Here is a 21183-nt window from a genome sequence, read left to right as displayed (position 1 = left end):
CTAGTGATTCTAAACAAATGTTCATTAAAAATAATCACATTCACTTTTTAGACTAATAACTACTTTGGTTATAGATATGCAAAAACTGCATAAATTAAAATATATAAACAAGAAATTCATAGAAAATAGAACAAGTACTTGCTTTAATTCTACTCAGGGAATAGACACAACTAAATGTAAATACTGAGGAAAACTATAAAATACTCCACCATTTAAACTATTTAAATGTTAATAACTGGTCATACTAGATCAAAGCAGTCTAATCTTTTCCAAAAGAAGAACTTTTTTTTTCATTTCATAATAAATTAGGGGAATGAGGTTGCAGCTTGGGTTTATGATGACCAAGGTCTGATGATCAAACTGTTAAAAAGTTCAATTTTTAATAGTTATAGATTATTATAGCAAGAGAGTTATAAATTATAGAAATTCCATTTTATATCATACAGGACTAAAGAAATTCTAAATTCTTTTAAATAAAAAAGTCAGTATATATAGGCATGTACCACAAACTTGTAGTTATCTACTAGAATATTATTTAACAGTTCATATACAATTTCTGTGTACAATCTTGACAGTAATCTAAAGAGGCAGAGAAATGAGACTTAAAAAGAAACCTACCATGTTTATGGATAAAAGCCAGGCCTTGCAATATTTGATACATAATATTTCTGATGACTGACTCAGGAAAAAACTTGTTTCTGTGAAGAAATGAACACAGAGTCATGTAATACTATTAAGCAAGCAACCAACCAATCCAAAGACTTATATTCCTCCTGTCTTGGCACCTCTGCTGGCCTCATGATACTGGCTAAAGCTATGATTTATAGATTTATAGTGTTAAAAGTCATAAATTTAAAATGTGAAAATTAGGGTTTTTTTTTTTCATTTTTATGTTTGGCTAAAACTCAAATCCCAAACTAAATATATCACACAAATATTCAAGAGCTAAATTCTAAACTGTCCCAAGAAGAGCAAAGTAAATTGGAAAACTGAATCACTATCAGATAAACCAAGCACACAAAGCTGTTATCATGTAGGCTTTAAGAGTTTTCAGGCCATAAATGCTTCAGTTGTATTCTGCATATTGGAGCTATACAATAGAAATATAAGAGCCACAAAAGAGCCACTTAAGTCTGTGGTCCCCAACTCTCTGGCCACAGAGCTCCACCGCCTCCCACTCCACCCCAACCGTCTGTGGAAAAACTGTCTTCCATGAAAATTAGGAAAGTGTGTGTGGGGAGCGCACAGCAGGAGGCAAGTGGTGCATGAGCCAAAGAAGCCTCATCTATCTGTATTTACAGCGGTGATACCACTGCCTGAGCTCAGGCCCTGCACTCCATCCAAGCCTGTGCCAAAAAGTTTGGGGATCACTGACTTAACGTCCTTAACATTTTTCTAGTAGCTACATTTAAAAAAGCAAATGAAATAGGTGAAATTAATTTTAACAATATATTTAATTTAACCTAATATATATCAAATATTATTTCAACAGGTAATCAATATAAGATTAATAAAAATAATTTTTGTATCAAGTTTTCAAAATCTGGTGTGTAATTTATATTACATTTACAACACAGCTCAGTTCAGATATTTCAAGAGCTCAACAGCCACATCTGGTTACTGGCTACTGTGTTTGACAGTGCAGTTTTTTATGGTACTTACAGAGTCTAAAGTAAGATCCTAATAAGGGCTTAACTAGGGCAGAAATATTAATCTCTGCCAGGCCACCAATTAAAGTGATCAGCAACTAATTCTTCGATCCTGAGGCCATACTATGTTTTAGAGGTTATCACTTTAAGCTTTTAAACTTTACCATAATTTCAACATTTTCTAACATCTTTATTTCAGCATGATTGATTGGATTAATTTAGAGGATCAATTAAAAATGCTTTCAACATGCAGGAAATGGACTATTTTTCTACATTATATGACTATATTATATCAAAATGTCCCACCATTGAAATCATTAAGATACCAAATGGACTAGAAACACACAATGGAGAAAGATAAACACTGGTCGTAACTCAAATTAGAAAATAATATTGATCATATGTTAGTGAAGTATTTTTAAAACTTACTTTCATAAGCTATAAATTTTAAAGTAAATATTTTTATTCTTACCAACAATTTATAAAAAAAATGCTATATGCTGAAAGTACAATCATAGCATCAGTGCAAAGGTTTATGTATATGGGTCTTTAATTGAAATGGAAAAGTGGCTTACTTGAATAAAATTCAAAAAGGGCTTTTAGATTAATTTTTAATCTTCAAAATAATGTTTCAGGAAGTTAAACTACTCAAAACAAAATGTAAATACAGCTTAACCTCAAATAGCCTTCATCATGTATAGTTGCTAATAGTCAAATTTATTCTTAGCTATTAAATAAAATTCTAACAATATACTTTTATTTCCATTTAATTTAAAAATCTAGAATTGAATCATATAATTCAAAACCTGATTCTCTGTAGTGTTTATTTGACATTTCTTTACTTCAATTGTCAGATTTATATATATCTTAAAAATCAGATGAAAATATATTTCATGTATTGTATGTATTTAATTTTTTCATCCACAAGTATATCTTGAGATTTCATATATATATTTTTCACTTCATATATTTTAAAGCGCAAAATTTATTAGAAGCTGAAAAGGTAAGATTACCCATAATCCCACCACCTGATTAAGAAACTTTTGCTTTTCAGTATTCTAATCCAGTCCTAATCATTTGCATGCATAACTTTTATATTATGTATCAATGTTACATAAATACAATTTTGATTTGTTTTTCCACTTATAAGCATTTTCATAATCTTTATAATTATCACCTTTAATGGCTACATAATTCCATCAATATTATATACTATAATTACCAACCTATTCTCCCATTGACAGTCATTTATTTTAAATAGTTCAAGGAAAAAAGTGAAGCTTAGTATAGCTATTTAACAGAATATAATGTTTATGGTAACTATAAAGACTATGTATCAGCATAAAAAAGTACTTCTAAGTGAATGAATCCAATAAAAAATTTTATTATCATTAAAATTACAACTAAGGAAAAAGCATGCATGCCTACATACAAGGTCTAGAAAGGACTCTAGAAAAATAAAAACTGATTTTGGGGTAGAAATTTACTTTTATTTTAACTGATATTAACATCATAGTGATGTCAGCCTGAAACACAACAGGCATTCAATAAATATGTTTTGAAAGAAGAAAAAATATGATTACAGAAAAATTCACTTACTATCCTTAGACTGTGTGTGTGTGTGTGTGTGTGTGTGTGTGTGTGAGAAAGAAACAGAAATCATCACAGTGGAAAATTACTTTTAAGTATTTTAGGGTCTTTTGCTGAACAACTCTCACTGTAAAAGCAGGCAAAACAGACTTTAATCTCCTAGATGTGACCAGAACCACCATCACCAAAACATTATCTCCCCAAGGCCATGGCAAAAGACTGAAGCTCTCTTTAGAGATCCTGCCCACACGTTTAACACACTGACTGCCACATTAGAAAAAAAATTTTTCCTAGGTGCCATGGTGTTTTATTATGAAAATAGAATAAAAACTTTGAAAACAAAACAATCCTTTCTAATTTAATGAAAACTTTTTTATTGCTTTGTGTTGTTTTCAATAAAAAAGTAATACAAAAACTTGAAAATTAGTAATGTAAAAAGTAATGTGAAAACGTGAAAAACAGTTCAAAAGGGTAAAGTGTTTTTCTTGACTTAATTGTAATTTAAAGGTAAAAATAAATAGAAAAATGAAATTTATTGATTTCTATTCATTTAATCCACATTTTTAGTACTAAATTTTCAATATTAGTTGTAACAATAGGAACATCAACAAGTAAGATTTTCTCGAACCAAACTGCAGGGTTTTGCCCAGGTTTTGCTTCAGAAGGCCCCGGGCTCAAAACTCACAAGTTAAATATAACTCACATGGCAGTTAATGTGTTAGAAATTAAAATGAGAACTTCCTTGGAATTGGTAACACATGAAGTTTTATCATTCACTTATGCATCCTTATTAGTAAGTTTCTTAGACCCTTTCTTAAAAGCTACTTCATTCCTTTCTCCATTCATTCTTTCAATAGCGTTTCACGAGTTGCTTAGGAGAACAACAGAGATAACTTTCTCAATAGCGCCCAAGGCCAGCTTTATTACTGAATACTATAGATAGATTTTTATTTTAAACGGTGTAAGTATGTGTGTTTATAGGAAATATTGACCTTGACTTTTAAGGATTTATAACAGAAAAATGGTGGCTATGTCATAGCTGATTCTTCAATGTTAAATGCTACTCTTTGATAGAAATAACAGAACTAATTAATTTAAATCTACTTCTTGGAGTGATAAACCTATATATTACAAAGTATGACATATTGAAAGGATCCAAAAAACTCACGGAGGAAATAATAGGGAAAAAAATTACAATTTTCATAGAATAAAGACATACCTATCTTTCATTAATTGATAGAGGTTTTCTTTCATATATTCAAATATAAAATAAAGATGGTCATTTTCTCTGATAACTTCTTTCAGTTTAATCACATTGGCATGGTTAAGTTTTTTCAGAGACTGTAACAACAAATAATCATTAACATTTCTTAAAGAAAAGTTATAGAAGTTGACAAAATCTCATCAATGATAAGTATGATAATTACCTTAAGTAACTTTCCATTTCTTCTGGATTCATTAATGAATTACATTTTAATATCTACATAATTTTAAAACCTCTTAGAAGATCTATTTAAAGCATGCAATAACTGATTTAAGAAATGAATGCTAAGTGCAACAACAAACCAAGTCAATAATAGCTACCAAACATTTCAATCTATCACATTTTCCTCTCAGTCTGTTAAACAGGTCTAACTTTTGCCTGACTTAACCATGTGACATGCCATGCAGAAGTTCCCAGAAGTTTATCCAAGTCTTTAAGCATAAAATATAAGGAAATAGCATGTAGTAATTTAAAAAGTTGACTTTCCTTTGATAATATGAATTAAAATGCTTTTTTAATCTCTAGATTACTTACAATAAAGTGATCTTTTAAAAGTAAAAATGAACTTTCAAATATGAGAGTATAATTGTACTCTGTTCTCCACTGACACCAGAACAAGAAGAAATGAGAAATTACTTTACTTTAGGAAGATAAAGGAAAAACAAGAACACAAGTATCTTTGGAATGCTTCCCACAGAGAACAGAATAATCTCAGCTACTGTCCTGAGCATGAGTAGAGTTAAGGCCTTCTTGGGTTCTTTTCATCTTTAGGATTTTACCTTAACTTCTCTTAAGTTCATACATTCATCCCAAGAATAGAACTTTCTCTTCATCCTAAAATAAATTTAAAAAGTTTAGTGTACAGGGACTGAGGATTCCAAGACTTACACCGCTGGCTGTCTTACTCTAACACTGGTTCCCTCTGGGGAAGCTCTATCTCTAGTCCCTCACCCTTGTAAGGAAATCCCCTCCCTTCTATGTCAAGGCTACTTGGTAAAGGCTCCTGTCTATATCATATCTGAAATTCTGCTTTAACAAAAAGATGAAAAAATTACCATTAATCTTCCTTTCTGGGTGAGTTCTTCACATTTCTCTAATCAGGTTAATTGTGCTTTTCTAAAGGGGCCTCTTATAAATTTCCTGTCTTTCTAAAACTTGAGAGAGAAATTTGAAACACTATACTTCAGAGGTGGGTAGGAAAAGAAATCACAAATTTTGGTAGCAAATTTAGTCAGTGATTTGATCTCACAACTTTTATATCATTACCTCAGTTTTAGACAAGAGACTCATAAAGTTAAGTGATTTAAAGTTAGTAAAAATTCAGAAGTAACCAACCTTTAGAAATTGCTTTCTTGAATTTTGTTATTTCCCCTCTTCCATCCCAATGTCGGTTACCATTAGCGATAAATATACCAAAAGAGTATTTAGGGTAATGAAGTATTTCTACTATATATGCCATAAATAGTGGTTGTGTTTTAATATGAACAGATTTTTAGTTATCATACAAAGCAGGAGATAAGAAAAAATAAGATTCACATTCTAAAAAAATATTTTCATATTCAGATATGAGAATTACAAGGCTAGATTGTAAAAAATAAAAACTAAATATGTTCCACTGCTTTCATTTAGCATTATAATCTCTTGTTGAGGCATTCTAGAAGATAGGAAGCTTAGAATTGCCTTTATTAATTAGAATAATTCTTATAGTCCAGAAATTATAATGATAGCCTCTATGAGGGTATAGCACACAGGTAAGGAAACGAGTAAACACTTGGCAGCACAACATCACGGTCAAGAATGTGGGCTGTAAAACCGCACTGCCCGCAGTCAAAGCCTTGCTCAGATGCTCACTGAGTGTATGACCTTGGACAAGTTAACCTAGTGATCTCTTGGTGCCTCAAATTCCTTAGCTAGCCATAAAGTAGAAATTAATGCATGAGAAAAACTTGTTGCTAACTGCTTCGCTTGGCACTCAATAACTACTAGGTGGTTTCATTTTTACCAATAGCTATGATTGACTATAATAAGACACGAAGGACATTATTGCTATTATTTCTAAAATATCCTTAGTGAATCAGAATTTCATTTATAGTCATTCAGGTACCAGAAATTTACGAAGAAGCTTGATGAAATCAAGGGTTTACTGGTTTATTAAAAGATACCTTTCCATGGTATAGATTTATAAAACATCTTTCTAAAGTGCAAAAGGTAAATGTAGCACAATGATAAATTTAAAATAAAACAGAAGTTAATTTAAGCACAGCTATAAAAGTAGTTTAATAAAATGATTGTATCCATCCGAAGCCACACATATAATCTGTTATGATTCCTAAAAAGTAATTTCAGAATTTAAAAAGTATCCAATCTTTTAGAAACCAGATAAAAATATATTCAAGTTACTTTTCATAATTCATTAATAATTGAAATTTTTGTCCTACTTGTAAAGTCTGCTGTCTTCATCCACATTTACTAAAATGCGGCTTTCTTTCCAGCAATTACCACTTCTCAGCAATACTTCCCTAAGGTGACGCATGTATCTATCTACAACAAACATGTTTCCTTGCAAAATAATTATCCCAAAGACAAACCAATTTCTTAGAATAGCTAAGAAGAGGCATTTCCTTTTAGGTTCCTTGCAATCTTCTTTCATTTATTAATTCACACAACATCTACTTCATGGCAGGGCAATGAACAAGTTAAAGATGGCTTCCCATCTAACAGAAGAAATGATTTTAGATGAGTTAATACATAACAGACATACAGATTAGTTATAAGGACCATGAGACAGAACAAAGGGATCTTTTAAAGATTTAATAGCCAGTCCCTTTTGATAAGACATTTCAACTGAGACCTGAAAGACAGAAGGTCCCAGCCTATAAAGACAGAAAAAGATGTTCTGGGCAGACAGAGATAGCTAGCTGGTTAGAGGAAATAAAAGGGTGTTTCGGGCTGATTCTTATTTCTTTAATGCCCTGTGCTAATTTTCATTGCTATTGCTAGCTACTCATTGTAAGAAAATGGTAATGCTATTACTAGGTCACCTTTCCTGCTCTTTTTCTCCATAGCATTTATCACGGTCTAACATACTATATAATATGCTTCTTTACCCCCTGTTCCCAAAGGTAAGCTCCTTAGGGACACTCCCTTATGCCTAGATTGGTTGTGACACATAGTAGATGCTCAATAAATATTTGCTAAATGACTGAATGAATTTCTATGCCCACAGGTGAGCTCATGAGGACCTGCCCCCTAGACAGGCGACCCTCAGAAATAGAATTGTCTCTCAAGTCCTTAAAGGGCAGAGCCCTTAATAAATATTTGTTCACTGAATGAGGTGAGGGAATCTTACCACCTTCCTCTAGCATGAATTGTAGGTTATAGCTTTTTTGAAAAATGGTAGCAGATAAGACAAGGTTTCTTTCCAGTGACCTCAATTCAAACTCCCCAAAGGAAATTTTCAAAAGGGGCCTTTCATTTTCTTCTTTATAGTGTTCTCCCAACTTCTAACCACTCACCCTCTAACACATCCCAGCCAGTTCTGACTGGAGTGCTAGACTGCTCAGAAGCTTTGCCTACTAAATTAAGCACTAACTTTCTTCCCCAGGTTCACACTGGCAAATATATCACCCTCTCCATCCTCTACCCACTGCCATACGGCACCCTTGTTCCTCCAGGCCAGCTCCATACTGGGCTGGCGCTCAGCCTCTGCTCTCTCCTCAACATCATTCTTAACCGAGTACATCTAATTCTAGCAGACACCACCCCCACAATACCTAACTCCTGGTTCTTCTGTTTAAAAGATTTTTAGACTGAAAATACCTTCTTCCAAATGATCAATTTTCCTTCAAGGAGACATGCTTACTGCCCACTTTGAAGATTGATAGGCAGCTCTTCTTTATCTGTTACACAAAGTGTATTCAATATGGAATTTATTTTTAATTTTTGGGAAAAGGGATGGATGGATTTAAAGTGTTATCCAAAGTATTATACTTAGAATATTTATGGCCTAAATTGGAAATGCCTAAAATTTTATACCACCAAACATAAGATGATTGGATATTATGGGATGTGAGTAGTTTTGGTAACCAGTAGGAATAAGAATGGAGAATAAGGGGTCTAATAACTGTAACTTTCAGGTAAAGTTTATTCCATTGTACCAGGCTTAAGAGAAATGGCAAAGCCTTCCTGCATGACTCTCGTAGGCAACATAAGACCAAAAACTATCCTAAGATTCTATCTTGTCCAGAACCCTAAGGAGTGATGGTTATAGTGAATATTCACATTGACAATCCTGCCAGTAGCCAGGCTTCACAGGTCCTTAACTCCTCTGCCCTGCCACAGTCACTCATAAACACCTCATCGTGAGGAATGGTTCTGCTCTCCAAGACCTCAACCATTACAACCTCAGACTCTGACCGTAACCTCCTATCCTTTCACCACCTTCACCCTGGAAACTGCTTTACATGCCCTCTCATTCAACTCTCGGCTACTCCTACAGTTGCCGGTGGCTCGGCTTACCTTACCTCCCCAGCCAGCCTGGGCCCCTAGGCAGCCCTTCACCACTCCCCTCTCAAGAGCACACACATATTCTGAATGTCCCCCTCTCCCAACGTCCCACCACTCCTGCCTTGCCTTCCTCTGGTCTGCTTTCCATATAGATGGGTAAAGATGGGAAGAAAAGTCATGTAAATGTTCCCAGTAGCTCCACTTTCATATTCATCCCATGTAATCAAAGATAATTGAAGGTGGACTTTTATTGATACTTGGCAATCCTTTTGTGACTTTCTTGGTAACTCAGTACGCATTCTTCACAACTCTTCCAGGCTCAATGCCTCCACCACTGCGCTTCCTGCTGTTCCTTGCCCTACCGCACTCTGGCCTATTTCTTCTACTGTTCCACTGGAACGACACTCACCACAGCCACCAGTCATGTCAGGTGCCCCAAATCCAAGGAGCACCATGGCAAGATGGTATCATTTGGATACCAGATGGCCATTTCCAGCCCCTTTCCTTTTTCCTCCTGGTACAGAGGCTGGAGAGTGAATATCCTCACTTTCTTGGCCTCCTTGGGAAGTAAGGGAGACCATGTGGCCAGTGACAGCCAACAAGATGTGAGGGGGAAGTCCTTGGGGGCTCCTGGGAAAGAAAGATCACTACCTGATAAAAGATGAGAGAAGAGGTTGCTGGTATTATTCTCTCCTCCTCCCACCTTGAACGTGGATGTAATGCCTAAAGGTGAAATAGCCATAATGTGGCCATTAGGTGACATATTTGAGGACAAAAAAATGCTAACCATTCAGTATGAAAATAGGAAAGGTCTGGATTCCTTGGGTGCACTGTTGAGCCACAAAAGAGCTCTGGAATCATCAAATTCCAGATTTCCTGATATGTCAAAAAAATAAACTCCTACTTACTTAAGTCTTCAGTTCTGTTACTTGCTATTAATTTAGGTATTTGTTACTTGCAGCAAGATGCATTCCTAACTAATCGAGAGCTTTTTAGTCATTAACTATTGCTCATCTTCCAGTTGAGCACTTTCCCTTCTTTAGATCTTTTCCTTGGGTTTGGATATTTTCTACACTCTCTTGCTTTCTCTGGTGGCTCCTTCTCAGTCTTCTTTGTAAGACTCTGTGCCAGGGCCCATCCTTTACATGCTGGGGTTTCTCAGTGCTCAATTACCATCTGTAGACTAACAATTCCAAAAGCATCAGCCCAGACCTCTAATTTGTGCTTTAAATGCAACTATTCAATTGCTTATAGTCATCTTAAATCATTACGCCCAAAACTGAACTCAGATTTACCCATAAGCCTATGATTTCCCCTCCCTGTCATGATGAACGGCACCACCTCTACCCATTTAAGCCAGAATCCCAGGAGTAAGCCTGGACTCTTCCCCTCTTTGACTCCTTCCCCTGACACCCTGTCACCAGTTCCTACAGAGCCTGCCTCCTAAATGTCCCTTGAATGTGTCCAGTTATGTCCATCCCCAATGCTATTCTCCTATATCAGGCCACCACCACGTCTACCAAGATGACTGCACTGACCTCCTAACTGGCCACCTTGTGTCCAATCTTGACCTCTTCAATCAAGTTTTCATGTTTTTTTTAAACTTCTGTTTTTTTTTTTTAATTTCAAAATATTAAGGGGGTAAAAATGTTTTTGTTACATGGATAGTTTTTATATAATGCTTAAGTCAGGGCAATAGTGTGCCCATCACCCAAACAGTGTTCATTGTACATGTTAGGTAGTTTCCACTCTTTTGCTAATGAGATAGTCCCCAAAATTTGATCACATCTTCTGCTTAAAATCCGTCACGACTTCCAGTCCTCAAGATACACAACCTCCTTAACTGGGCTTCATGACTTCACCCCTTTAGCCTCACGACTTCTCTGCCCTACTCATGACCTATGCCAGCCCCTCATGCTTCTTCTGTTACTCAGCCCAGTCAAGCCTTCACAGGCTCTCCCTTGCCTCCAGGCCTTTACACTTACTATTCTTACCACCTGCTGTGCTTCCTCCTAATTTGTTTTTTAATAATTTTCTCTCCTTCTTGAGGTCTCACTCTCTTGGGAAGCCTTTCATGACACTTCTCCAAGGAATCCAGACCTTTCCTATCTCTGTGTTCCCACAGAACCCAATAGTCCCCTACCACAGAACTCAGCATACTTTATGTTGTAACTTGTCTAATTTGTTGGTCTTCTTCACTATCTTGTAATGCATCTATCTCATCTCCATTTTGTCCCAAGCACTAAGTACAGTAGGAGCTTAACAATTTTGTGCTGAATGAATATTTAAATTTTCTTCTATGGGATTCCTCCTCTTTTTAATCATTCATTTTTGCTCTATCCTTGCTTAAGTTAGAACACTGAGGCCGGGCATGGTAGCTCAGACCTGTAATCCTAGCACTTTGGGAGGCCGAGGTGGGAGGATCATGTCCGGCCAGGAGTTTGAGACTAGTCTGGGCAACATAGCAAGACCCTGTTTCTACAAAAAAATAAAAATATTAGCCAAGTGTGGTTAGTGCTACTTGGAGGCTGAAGCAGGAGGATGGCTTGAGCCCAGGAGTTTGAGATTGCAGTGAGCTATGATGACGTCATCGCACTCTAACCTGGGCAACAGAGCAAGACCCTGTCTCAAAAAGAAAAAAAATAACAACACTGTCTGGCACACAGTGGATACTTAATTTTGTAGACACTGTGAGTTGACTATCCAAAAGACCTTCTTCTCTTCCTCTTTATTAACAGAGTCAGCTTTTATACAGCGATACAAAAAGCCCAGCTAAGCACTCACTTTCCCAGCCTCCCGATGTGCCATGTCACACACTTCTGGCCAATGAGAAGTAACCAGAAGTCTTCTGGATAAGGGTGTGGAAAAACTTTCGCTTCCCTAATTAAAAGTACAGTAACTAACTGGCCTCACTCAACTCTTCCTATTTCTTCTTGCTTGGAATTCATACTCAATGCCTGGAGCTCCAGCAGCTATTTTTTGAAGATAGAAGAGCCTAGGTCTGTGATAACATCGTTGAGACAAGGTAGTAGCCCTGGGCTACTTTTTAAAAGTCTCAGGACTTTAAAAAGTAATAATAATAGCGTAATTGAGATATAATTCACATGCTATACAATTCACTCACTTAAAGTATATAATTCATCCAGGTGCAGTGGCTCATGCCTGTAATCCTAGCACTCTGGGAGGCTGAGGCAGGTGGATCGCTTGAAGTCAGGAGTTCAAGACCAGCCTGAGCAAGACCCTGATCCTGTCTCTACTAAAAATAGAAAAAATTAGCTGGGCATGATGGCGCATGCCTGAAGTCCCAGCTACTTCAGAGGGTGAGGCAGGCTTGGGCCCAAGATTTGAGGTTACAGTGAGCTATGATGATGCCACTGCACTCTAGCCTGGGAAACAGAGCGAGACTCTGTCTCAAAAAAAGAAAAAGTATATAATGCAATGGTACAGTTGTGCCAAAACTTTTTATTATGTGAGATAAATAAATCCCTATTTAAGTCACTTTTGGTTAGGCTTTAAATATTTCATTCATAAATATTCACAGAAAGCATTCCTCAATTATATACTTTTGGCCTCTTCTCAGCCCTCAATCTCTTTGATTTCTTATGGTGTTTCACCCCTCACTGCTCCCAAGACTTTACCTAGGTCTGTGCAGATGCAGCCCAATTCCAAATTTTATGAAATTGAGAGACAAAACACACACATTTTTGCCACCCAGAAGGAATAACAAACATTTTGTCACATAAAACTGAACAGTAATAACCTTCCTGACACTACAAGACCCAACCTCCTTCTCATTCTCCTACCTACTTCCCTGAAACCACAGCTAGCATGAATTTTACATGTATCTTCCCAGGCCTTTTAAAATATGTTTATATATGAATGTATTTGTGTATAATAAATGATTTCTTTGTGTGAATTTACACAAACATTTAATCTACAAATAAGGGCTCTTTCACCTTTTGTCTAATTATACCTCATTTCTGTGGTCTTTGTCTGATTGCAGGAGGTAGCATCTCTGGTGCAGTCCCTGTCAGCAGGTTGACAGCAGGCATTCTAGGCTTAAAACCAACTGGACTGGCAGTATTTCTGATATTTCATGTCAAGATGGTGAATTATACAGGTTTTCTCAGGCTAGGAAAGTTTCTTTGTATTCCTATGTGCTAAATAGTTGGATTGTTCCCCCTTAATCTTGAGTTTTTTAAAAAACCAAGAATTTTTTAAATTCATTAAGTCATGAATGGGTATTGCATTTTAATAAGCTCATTCAATAAAATTCTCAGTTATTGTACATGTGCATATTTGATTAATAACTGCTATTCAAAAATATTTTATAAAAGTATTTCCTTGTGCATGTAATGTTTTAGAAGATCATGATGTTTAAAAACATTTGTTAAAGTACTTAAATTTTAGGTTGTCATACTTTGGTTGATGTGGTCATCAGCCTCCAAGACTCGTCCTGGTGGAAGGCAACTGCCATGGCATGAGGGTGCTCAAGCAACCCCCTGGAGAGGCCCGTGTGAAGAGGAGCTGAGGCCTCTTGCCAATAGCCGACACAAGCTTGCCAACCATGTGAGTGAGTGTTATGTGTCCCTCAAACATTTATATGTTGAAGTCCTAACCCCCAGTACCTTAGTGTGGGACTGTATTTGGAGACAGGCTCTTTACAGAGGTAATCAAGTTAAACTGAGGTCATTAGGGCAGACCCTAATCCAGGACGACTGGTGTCCTTATAGAAAAGAGAAATTCGGACACAGAGACAGGCATAGAGAGATGATGATGCAAAGAGACAGGGAGAAGACGGCATCTGTAAGCCAGGGAGAGGGGCCGGGAGTAAGTCCTCCCCTCATGGCCTTCAGGAGGAACCACCCCTGCCAACACCTTGATTTTACACTTCTAGGCTCCAGAATGGTGAGAAAATACGTTTGTTACTTACCCCCCAGTCTGCGGTTTTTTGTTATAGCAGCCTATTGTGGGCTGAATTGTGTCACCTCAAAATTTATATGTTGAAATCCTAACCCCCAGTCCCTCAGAGTGTGACTGTATTTGAAGATAGGAATTAAGGTTAAATGAAGTAATTAAGGTTAAATGAAGTCTTTTGGGTGGGTCCTAATCTGATGCAACTGGTATTCTCATTAAAGGAAATTTGGATATAGACACGCACAGAGGGAAGATCATGTGAAGACAGAGAGACGAGGTGACCACCTGCCAGCCAAGGAGAGCAGTCTTAGAAGAAACCAACCCTGCCAATACCTTGATCTCAGACTTTCTGCCTCCAGAATTGTAAGGAAACAAATGTGTGTTGTTTAAGCCACCATCTGTGGCACTTTGTTACAGCAGCCCTGGCAAACGAGTAGATGGAGCCACCTTGAAAGTGGATCTCCCAGCTCCAGCCAGGTGTTCAGATGAATGTACCTCATGAGAGGTCCCAAGCCAGGACCACCCAGCTAAGCACTCCTGAGTTCCTGACCCACAGAAACCCTGTGAATTAATAAATGTTTGCTCTTATTTTAAATCACTAAGCTTTGGGGTATTTTGTTATGTAGCAAAAGATAAACACAGTGGGTTAAGAAGAGATAATTAAATTAAAAATAATTAATTCTATTTAATTGGTAAGCTCTAGAAAATACCATATGCCTTTCAGAACTCATTTGACATTATGAATACCATATGATTTTGAGGCCTATTGTTTTAAAGAAATAATAAGCTCTACTTTGTACTCCACTTTAAATTTGAAAAACATTCCAAAGATTACCTTTAGCTTCAGTCTAAAAGTACTGTGCATAAAAGTTTCAGCACTCACATATTCTGCTTTATCAATGTAGCTGGACAAGCCAGAAAAGTAAAGTAATATACATGGGAATCAGCAGAATTCCTTTCTGGCAATGTTTTTTTTTCCAGAATGTCATTCCTCATTAGCCAAACTATCACGGTGCCTAAACTAGACCTCTCTCTGTGCCTGTATATGTTCTTAAGCAAGCAAAGGAAAACAAAGATCAGAGTTTTCAAAGGTGAACTTTGCAGTGCTCACACGGTACCTTTTGATGGCCACCAGCTCCCCGGATTTGTTGTTCTTGCCCATAAACACACTCCCATAGGTGCCGTCCCCCAGCTGCCTCATGGTTGTGTATCGGTTCATCTTGGAAAACTAAGGCAGCAGAAACTGCTGATTAAAATGACTTCCTTGTTGAATATAAATTTGAATGCTTCTATGTTTTTATTTGGTTTTGTCCTCACACTGTTGTTGCTATACTGGTGACAGGTTTGTCATCATGAAATATAGGCTTTTCCCCAAGATTACGCAGGTTCATGAGATATAGCAATAAGGAATCTGGCAAGGAAACACTGCTTCCATTCTTATGAACACCCTATGAAAAAGAAAACAAGAATAAAATGAATTTCCATTAAAGAGTCTCTTCAAAAATTTTTACTGGCAACCTAGAGCGTAGAGGAAAATTATAAATATATAATATAAATACTACTGTGTTAAGTATTATATTTGTCAGTAAATCATTTGTGCTATGTGAAATGAAGTTCACATATAATAGACTGATAATACTTGATAAATGCTTCATTTACACGGCACTGTGCTATTTATCCTATGAATCTTCAAAATTGGCCTAATGACTTATATGATTCCTTTTTATTGAATATAATTTATATTATTCCAAATAATACTTAGAAAATAGACATCTTTACTGTATACATTCTTTGAATCAATTTTTGTATATTTAATTTAGCATATTAAATTTAAAACTGTACTGTTTATAAATTCCCTGTAGAATACAAGTACCCCAATTAGGTAAGTTAAATATAAAGCAAAATTTTGTTTTATATGAAGGGAATAGCACTTAAAAAAATTTTCATATTCTATTTAAATAACATGCTACTTTATTTTACATTAAACTAAGAAAAATTTAAGCACTAATTAGGAATTAGTATCACACTAGGATTTATACAAAGAAGTAAAAGATGCAAAAATATCTTCACATATATATGCCTATTTGGGAATCTATGTGACTACTTTAGAAGGAGTTCAAGAGACATAACTAAAATTTTGGAAAGGTGCATCTCACTGAAGTATAGAAAACCTGGATTAGGAGAATGGAGACAGAGGTTTGAATGTCAAACCAGTGTCTACAACCGTGCATCATGGCCAAAGCTCTCAACCTACTGGACTGCAATTAACGTAGCTGTAAAACAAGGGCATTCCAGCTCTAAAATTTCCTGTCTTTAATTATATATTTTCTAAACACTATGAACACCACACACACACAATTTTGCAATTATAACATCAGGAAACACACCCACAGATACACATTCTCTTACAACTGAAAGGGGGGCAAAAACACAAACTAAAAGTTCAGTAAAACTGCAAAATTTTAAATTTTAAAATTATAAAATTTCTTACCAATTCTTCATTATCACAACTATTTTTTGCCCCAGTGACACACCTGTGAGTGGCACTAAGACAGCAAAGGCCAGGTAAATGAGTGACCCATGTTGAGCCAGGGAACTGGCAGGCACTGCTTTGGGCACTGCTTCTGGCACTGATTCAGGCATTGCTTTGGGCATTGCCTTGGGCATTGCTTAATTGTGCAGACATGGTTTAACTGAGTCCGGAAGTCTCAAAACAAAGTTTTCCAATGACCCTGATCAAAACAAGATGGAGGTAAGACAAGTTCCAACTGCACAGAAAGAGGATGGTGGAGAAATTGACCACCTCTTGACCTTGCAGCTTCATCATACATCTCATTACCATAAACGTTTCTAAGGAAACCTCCCACTCCCATCACGCATCTGACACCATGACACTTCTTGTTTGACTACATTTAGTTAAAAGGAGGCATCACCCTAATTCTAGGAAAATCCTCATTCCCCTTTCTGAGAAATGACATGAATATTCTTTTCCTTGGTTAGCCTATAATTAACCTGTTGCTTAAATAGAGGGGGAAAAGGAACCATGGAGCCAGTTCTCGTCTGCAGGGAGAACTAGCCTCTTCTGTCTGTGGAGATTTTCTATATTTTCTAAATAAAACTCACTTTCGTGTTATACTATCAGCTCACTCCTGAATTCTTTTTTGTCCAAAGCCAAGGACTCACTTGGACTTCAAGTGGCTTCCAACACTGGGGGTCACTTTTATGTGTCAATGTCCACCTGTGACCGTGTCTGTCAATACTTCCCAAGTCCTCCAACTTGGTGGTGTCAGTGGTGCTAATGTGGCAGTGGCTGGGCTACTCTGGCCTTCTTCTTCAGGAGGGCAGCTCTTTTACAACATTAATACAGCACACCAAAACAGAAACTGTCAAGAGAAATCCCTATTTACTTTTTTGTACAACAAAAACCCCACGAAACTTTTAGGAAAGGAGCCCCAATTATATGAGATGGTATCATCTTCCAGATATTCTAAATATGAATTGCAGAATATTAAAGCTCTGAGGACCCTAGAAGTCATTAAGCTCAAAGCTCTCATTTGATAGTAAATGCTTTCCTCTAAATTGTTGCTTATTTTAATTGAAATTAACAATATGTACCTTTAGATGAATATTAAAATAAACATAGGCCAGCAGATTGTACTCTTGTGCCTAATTATTTTCTGTCTTTCCTGTACAGAATCATACAGTGCTGCCCTTGCCATGTGACTTGCAGTTCCCACCAAGTAGGATAGTGTATTCACAGGCCGCTCCCCCACTGCTTGGACATGTGACTTTCTCTAGCCAACGAAACATGAGCAGATACAACACCAGCCATATCGGAACAGAAGCTTTAAGAGCTACCCCAGGATCCTGCTTTGGCTCTTCTCTCTGCCAGGACTATGGCATGTCCCAGATGGGGGCTGCTCTTCAGCCTGGGGCCTGGGATGAAGAAGACACATGGAACAGGAAGAGCCCCACTGTCAACTGAAGCCAGAAGATGATGGAAGTGAAAGATAACGCTTTGTGGTTGCAGCATAATTTATGACTGAAGCAAAGGTGACCAATAGACATATCAAGGGTCCCAGGTGCCTTTTTGCCCCTTTTTACTGTAAAAAGTCACATAACTGAGATATAAACTATGATACTAATAGCTCATAGACACTTTCCTTCATGGAGAAGATAGTGTAACAGATATTTACTTATGATGCTTAGCCATGAAATGATAATACATGCTGAGAATCCAGGAACTATGTGTTATAAAAATAAAGCCAACTTTCAAATATCCTTTGAACAGTATAAGCAAAACCTTTTGGGCTCACTGTTATTCCTAATTTTTCAATAACAACATTATATAACACATTTCAATTTTCCAGAACATTTTCATGTAAGTTTCCCAACAATTCTGTAATGCAGACAGTGTGGTTGATGAGTTCCAAAATGTTAAGTGCCTCATCCAAAGTCACAGCAGAGATTGTACAAGAACAAAGTCAAGACCAACTCTGCTACAGTTCTTCCCATTGCCATGTGCTATGGTCTGAATGTTTCTGTCCCCTGCCAATCCCAAATTCATATATTGAAATCCTAACCCCCCAAGGTGATGGTATTGGGAGGTAGGGCCTTTCGTGATTAGATCATAAGGGTGGAGCCCTCATGAATGGGATTAGTGCCTTTATAAAAGAGGCACCCAGATAGTTCCTTTATCTCCTCTGCCATGTGAGGACTCAGAAGGTGCAATCTATGAACCAGGATATGGGCCCTCACCAGGGCACTGAGATCTCTAGGTGCCTTGACCTTGAACTTCCAGCCTCCAGTAATTTACTTTCATTAAATATTCAGTCTATGATATTCTGTTATAGCAGCCCGAGCTGACAAAGACATTATGCCAGAAAGTGTTTGTTGACTTGGAATCACTCTTTTTGGACAGGAAAGCCTGCAGGTACTGACCAAGGTCATGGCTGACAGAAATATAAGACCCCTGAGAGAAGGCACTATGTTTTTATATAGAATTATGATCAGATATTCTAATGCAGACACAATCTTTAAAAACTATTCACTAATATAGTTAATAACATTTTATGTACTTCAACTTCATAATTTCCATTTAATAGTCAAATCTATTGCAAATGGAGATAAAAATTTTAATAATGTGCTTATGTTATTGTTTGTGTGCTAACATCAACACCTATGTCGGCAGAGTTTGGGCTACAGAGTGTGCTTTTTGTTTTTGTTTCATTTTGTTTTTGTTTTTTTTAAATTCTCTCCTAATATATAGGCCTTTTAATTTAATTTTATCTTTTAAGTCTTTTATTTGGAAATAATTTCAAGCTTCCAGATAAGTTGCAAAAAAAAAAAAAGAACAGTACAACACAGAGAATACACAAAGAACCTGGATTTACCTATTGTTAATGTCTTACCCTATTTTCTTTCTCTCCTTTTTGCAGAGCAGGGGTTTTGCTGTATTGCTCAGACTGGTCTCAAATACTTGGCCTCAAGTGATCCTCCCACCTCTGCCTCACAAAATGCTAGGATTATAGGTGTGAGCCACTGCACCCAGCCTACCCCATTTTTGTTCATCATGTAAGAACTCTCTCTATATAAACACAACAGATACACACATAATTTTTTTCCAAACCATTTAAGGTTAACTTACATACATCAGGACCCTTTACCCCTACTGAAGATGAATATAATACTTTAATGAACCATTCTAATTTTTTCAGTTGACTCAATCATGCCCTTTATAGCATTTCCCCCTCCAGTATAGAATCCAGTTCAAGATCAATATTGCATTTAGTTGTCATGCAGCCATAGAGTTTGCAAGTGTATGACCAGCTACAATTTAAAGTAAAGGCCCTTAAACCCTTATGTGAAACTCTTGGGCCAGATGTATTATGGAATACAGAAATGTTCATCTTTTAGAGATGTAATATGGTATGTATACAACATTCTATAACACCCTCCAAGCAGCATCTCAATGTACCTGCATAAAAATGTGTGAAAAATACACTAAGTGCTTACTTTGTGACTCTGTATCACATATTGGTAACTCTTGAAATATTTCAAACTTTTTCATTATTATTTTATCTGTTATGGTGATCTGTGATCTTTGATGTTAATATTGTAATTGTTTTGGGGTACTATGAACTTCATTCATGTAAGACAGCAAACTTAATGGGTAAATGTTGTGTGTGTTCTGACTGCTTCACCAACCAGCTGTTCCCCCATCTCTCTTCCTCTCCCTGGTACTCCCTGTTCCCTAAGATACAACAATACTGAAATTAGGCCAGTTAAAAATCCTACAATGCCCTCTAAGTGTTCAAGTGAAAGAGTCACATGTCTCTCACTTTAAATCAAAAAATAGAAATGATTAAGCTTAGTGAGGAAGGCAAGTCCAAAGCCAAGATACAGGCCAAAAGCTCCCCTCTTGTGCCAAACAGGCAATCGGTGAATGCAAAGGAAATATTCTTGAAGGAAATCAAAAGTGCTACTCAAGTAAACACATGAATGATAAGAAAGGAAAACAGGGCTGGGTGCGGTGGCTCACGCCTGTAATCCTAGTACACTGGGAGGCCAAGGAGGCAGGACTGCTTGAGCTCAGGAGTTCGAGACTAGCCTGAGCAAGAGCCGTCTCTACTAAAAATGAAAATAAATTTGCCAGACAACTGAAAATAGAAAAAATTAGCTGGGTGTGGTGGCAGCCAGACAACTAAAAACAGAAATTAGCCGGGCGTGGTGGCGTGTGCCTGTAATCCCAGCTACTCAGGAGGCTGAGGCACAAGGATCGCTTGAGCCAGGAGTTTCAGGTTGCTGTGAGCTAGGCTGACGCCATGGCACTCCAGCCTGGACAACAGAGTGAGGCTCTGTCTCAAAAAAAAAAAAAAAAAAGCAAAACAGCCTTACTGCTGATAAGGAGAAAGTTTGAATGGTTGGGTAGAAGATCCAACCAGAGACAAAGACTAATCCAGAGCAAGGCCCTACGTCTCTTCTATTCTATAAAGGCTGAGACAGGTGAGAAAGCCACAGAAAAAAGTCTGAGGCCAGCAGAGGCTGGTTCATGAGAGTTAAGGGAAGAAGCCACCTCCATAACAGAAAAGGGAAGGTAAAGCAGCAAATGCCAATGTAGAAGCTGCAGCAAATTATCCAGAAGATCTAGCTAAGATCATCGATAAAGCTGGCTACACAACAGATTTTCAATGTAGATGAAACAGCCTTTTATTAGAAAGAGATGCCACCTAGGACTTCCATTGCTAGAGAAGAGAA

General features: G+C 37.0%; 1 protein-coding gene across 12 annotated transcripts in view; it reads right to left on the bottom strand.

Moving 5' to 3' along the window:
- Window positions 1-21183, bottom strand: part of MAK (male germ cell associated kinase) — a 91410-nt gene that overhangs the window by 32932 nt on the left and 37295 nt on the right. For 9 of the 12 annotated variants that reach the window (XM_045551679.1, XM_045551681.1, XM_045551680.1 and 6 more), the window contains 5 exons: window positions 15246-15374; window positions 15045-15154; window positions 5283-5337; window positions 4459-4580; window positions 619-698 (listed from right to left, as the gene is read on the bottom strand). In XM_045551679.1, the coding sequence (XP_045407635.1) occupies window positions 619-698; window positions 4459-4580; window positions 5283-5337; window positions 15045-15154; window positions 15246-15374 (496 nt within the window). Of the gene's footprint in view, window positions 1-618; window positions 699-4458; window positions 4581-5282; window positions 5338-5838; window positions 5899-15044; window positions 15155-15243; window positions 15375-21183 lie in introns of those variants that run through there. The other 3 variants (XM_045551684.1, XM_045551683.1, XM_045551686.1) reach the window with 3 other exon arrangements.

The sequence above is a fragment of the Lemur catta genome, chromosome 5, assembly GCF_020740605.2.
Source record: "Lemur catta isolate mLemCat1 chromosome 5, mLemCat1.pri, whole genome shotgun sequence".
NCBI classification, from domain to species: Eukaryota; Metazoa; Chordata; class Mammalia; order Primates; family Lemuridae; genus Lemur; species Lemur catta.
The sequence above is the reverse complement of the archived record's forward strand: the minus strand, read 5'-3'. Positions and strand labels throughout refer to the sequence as shown.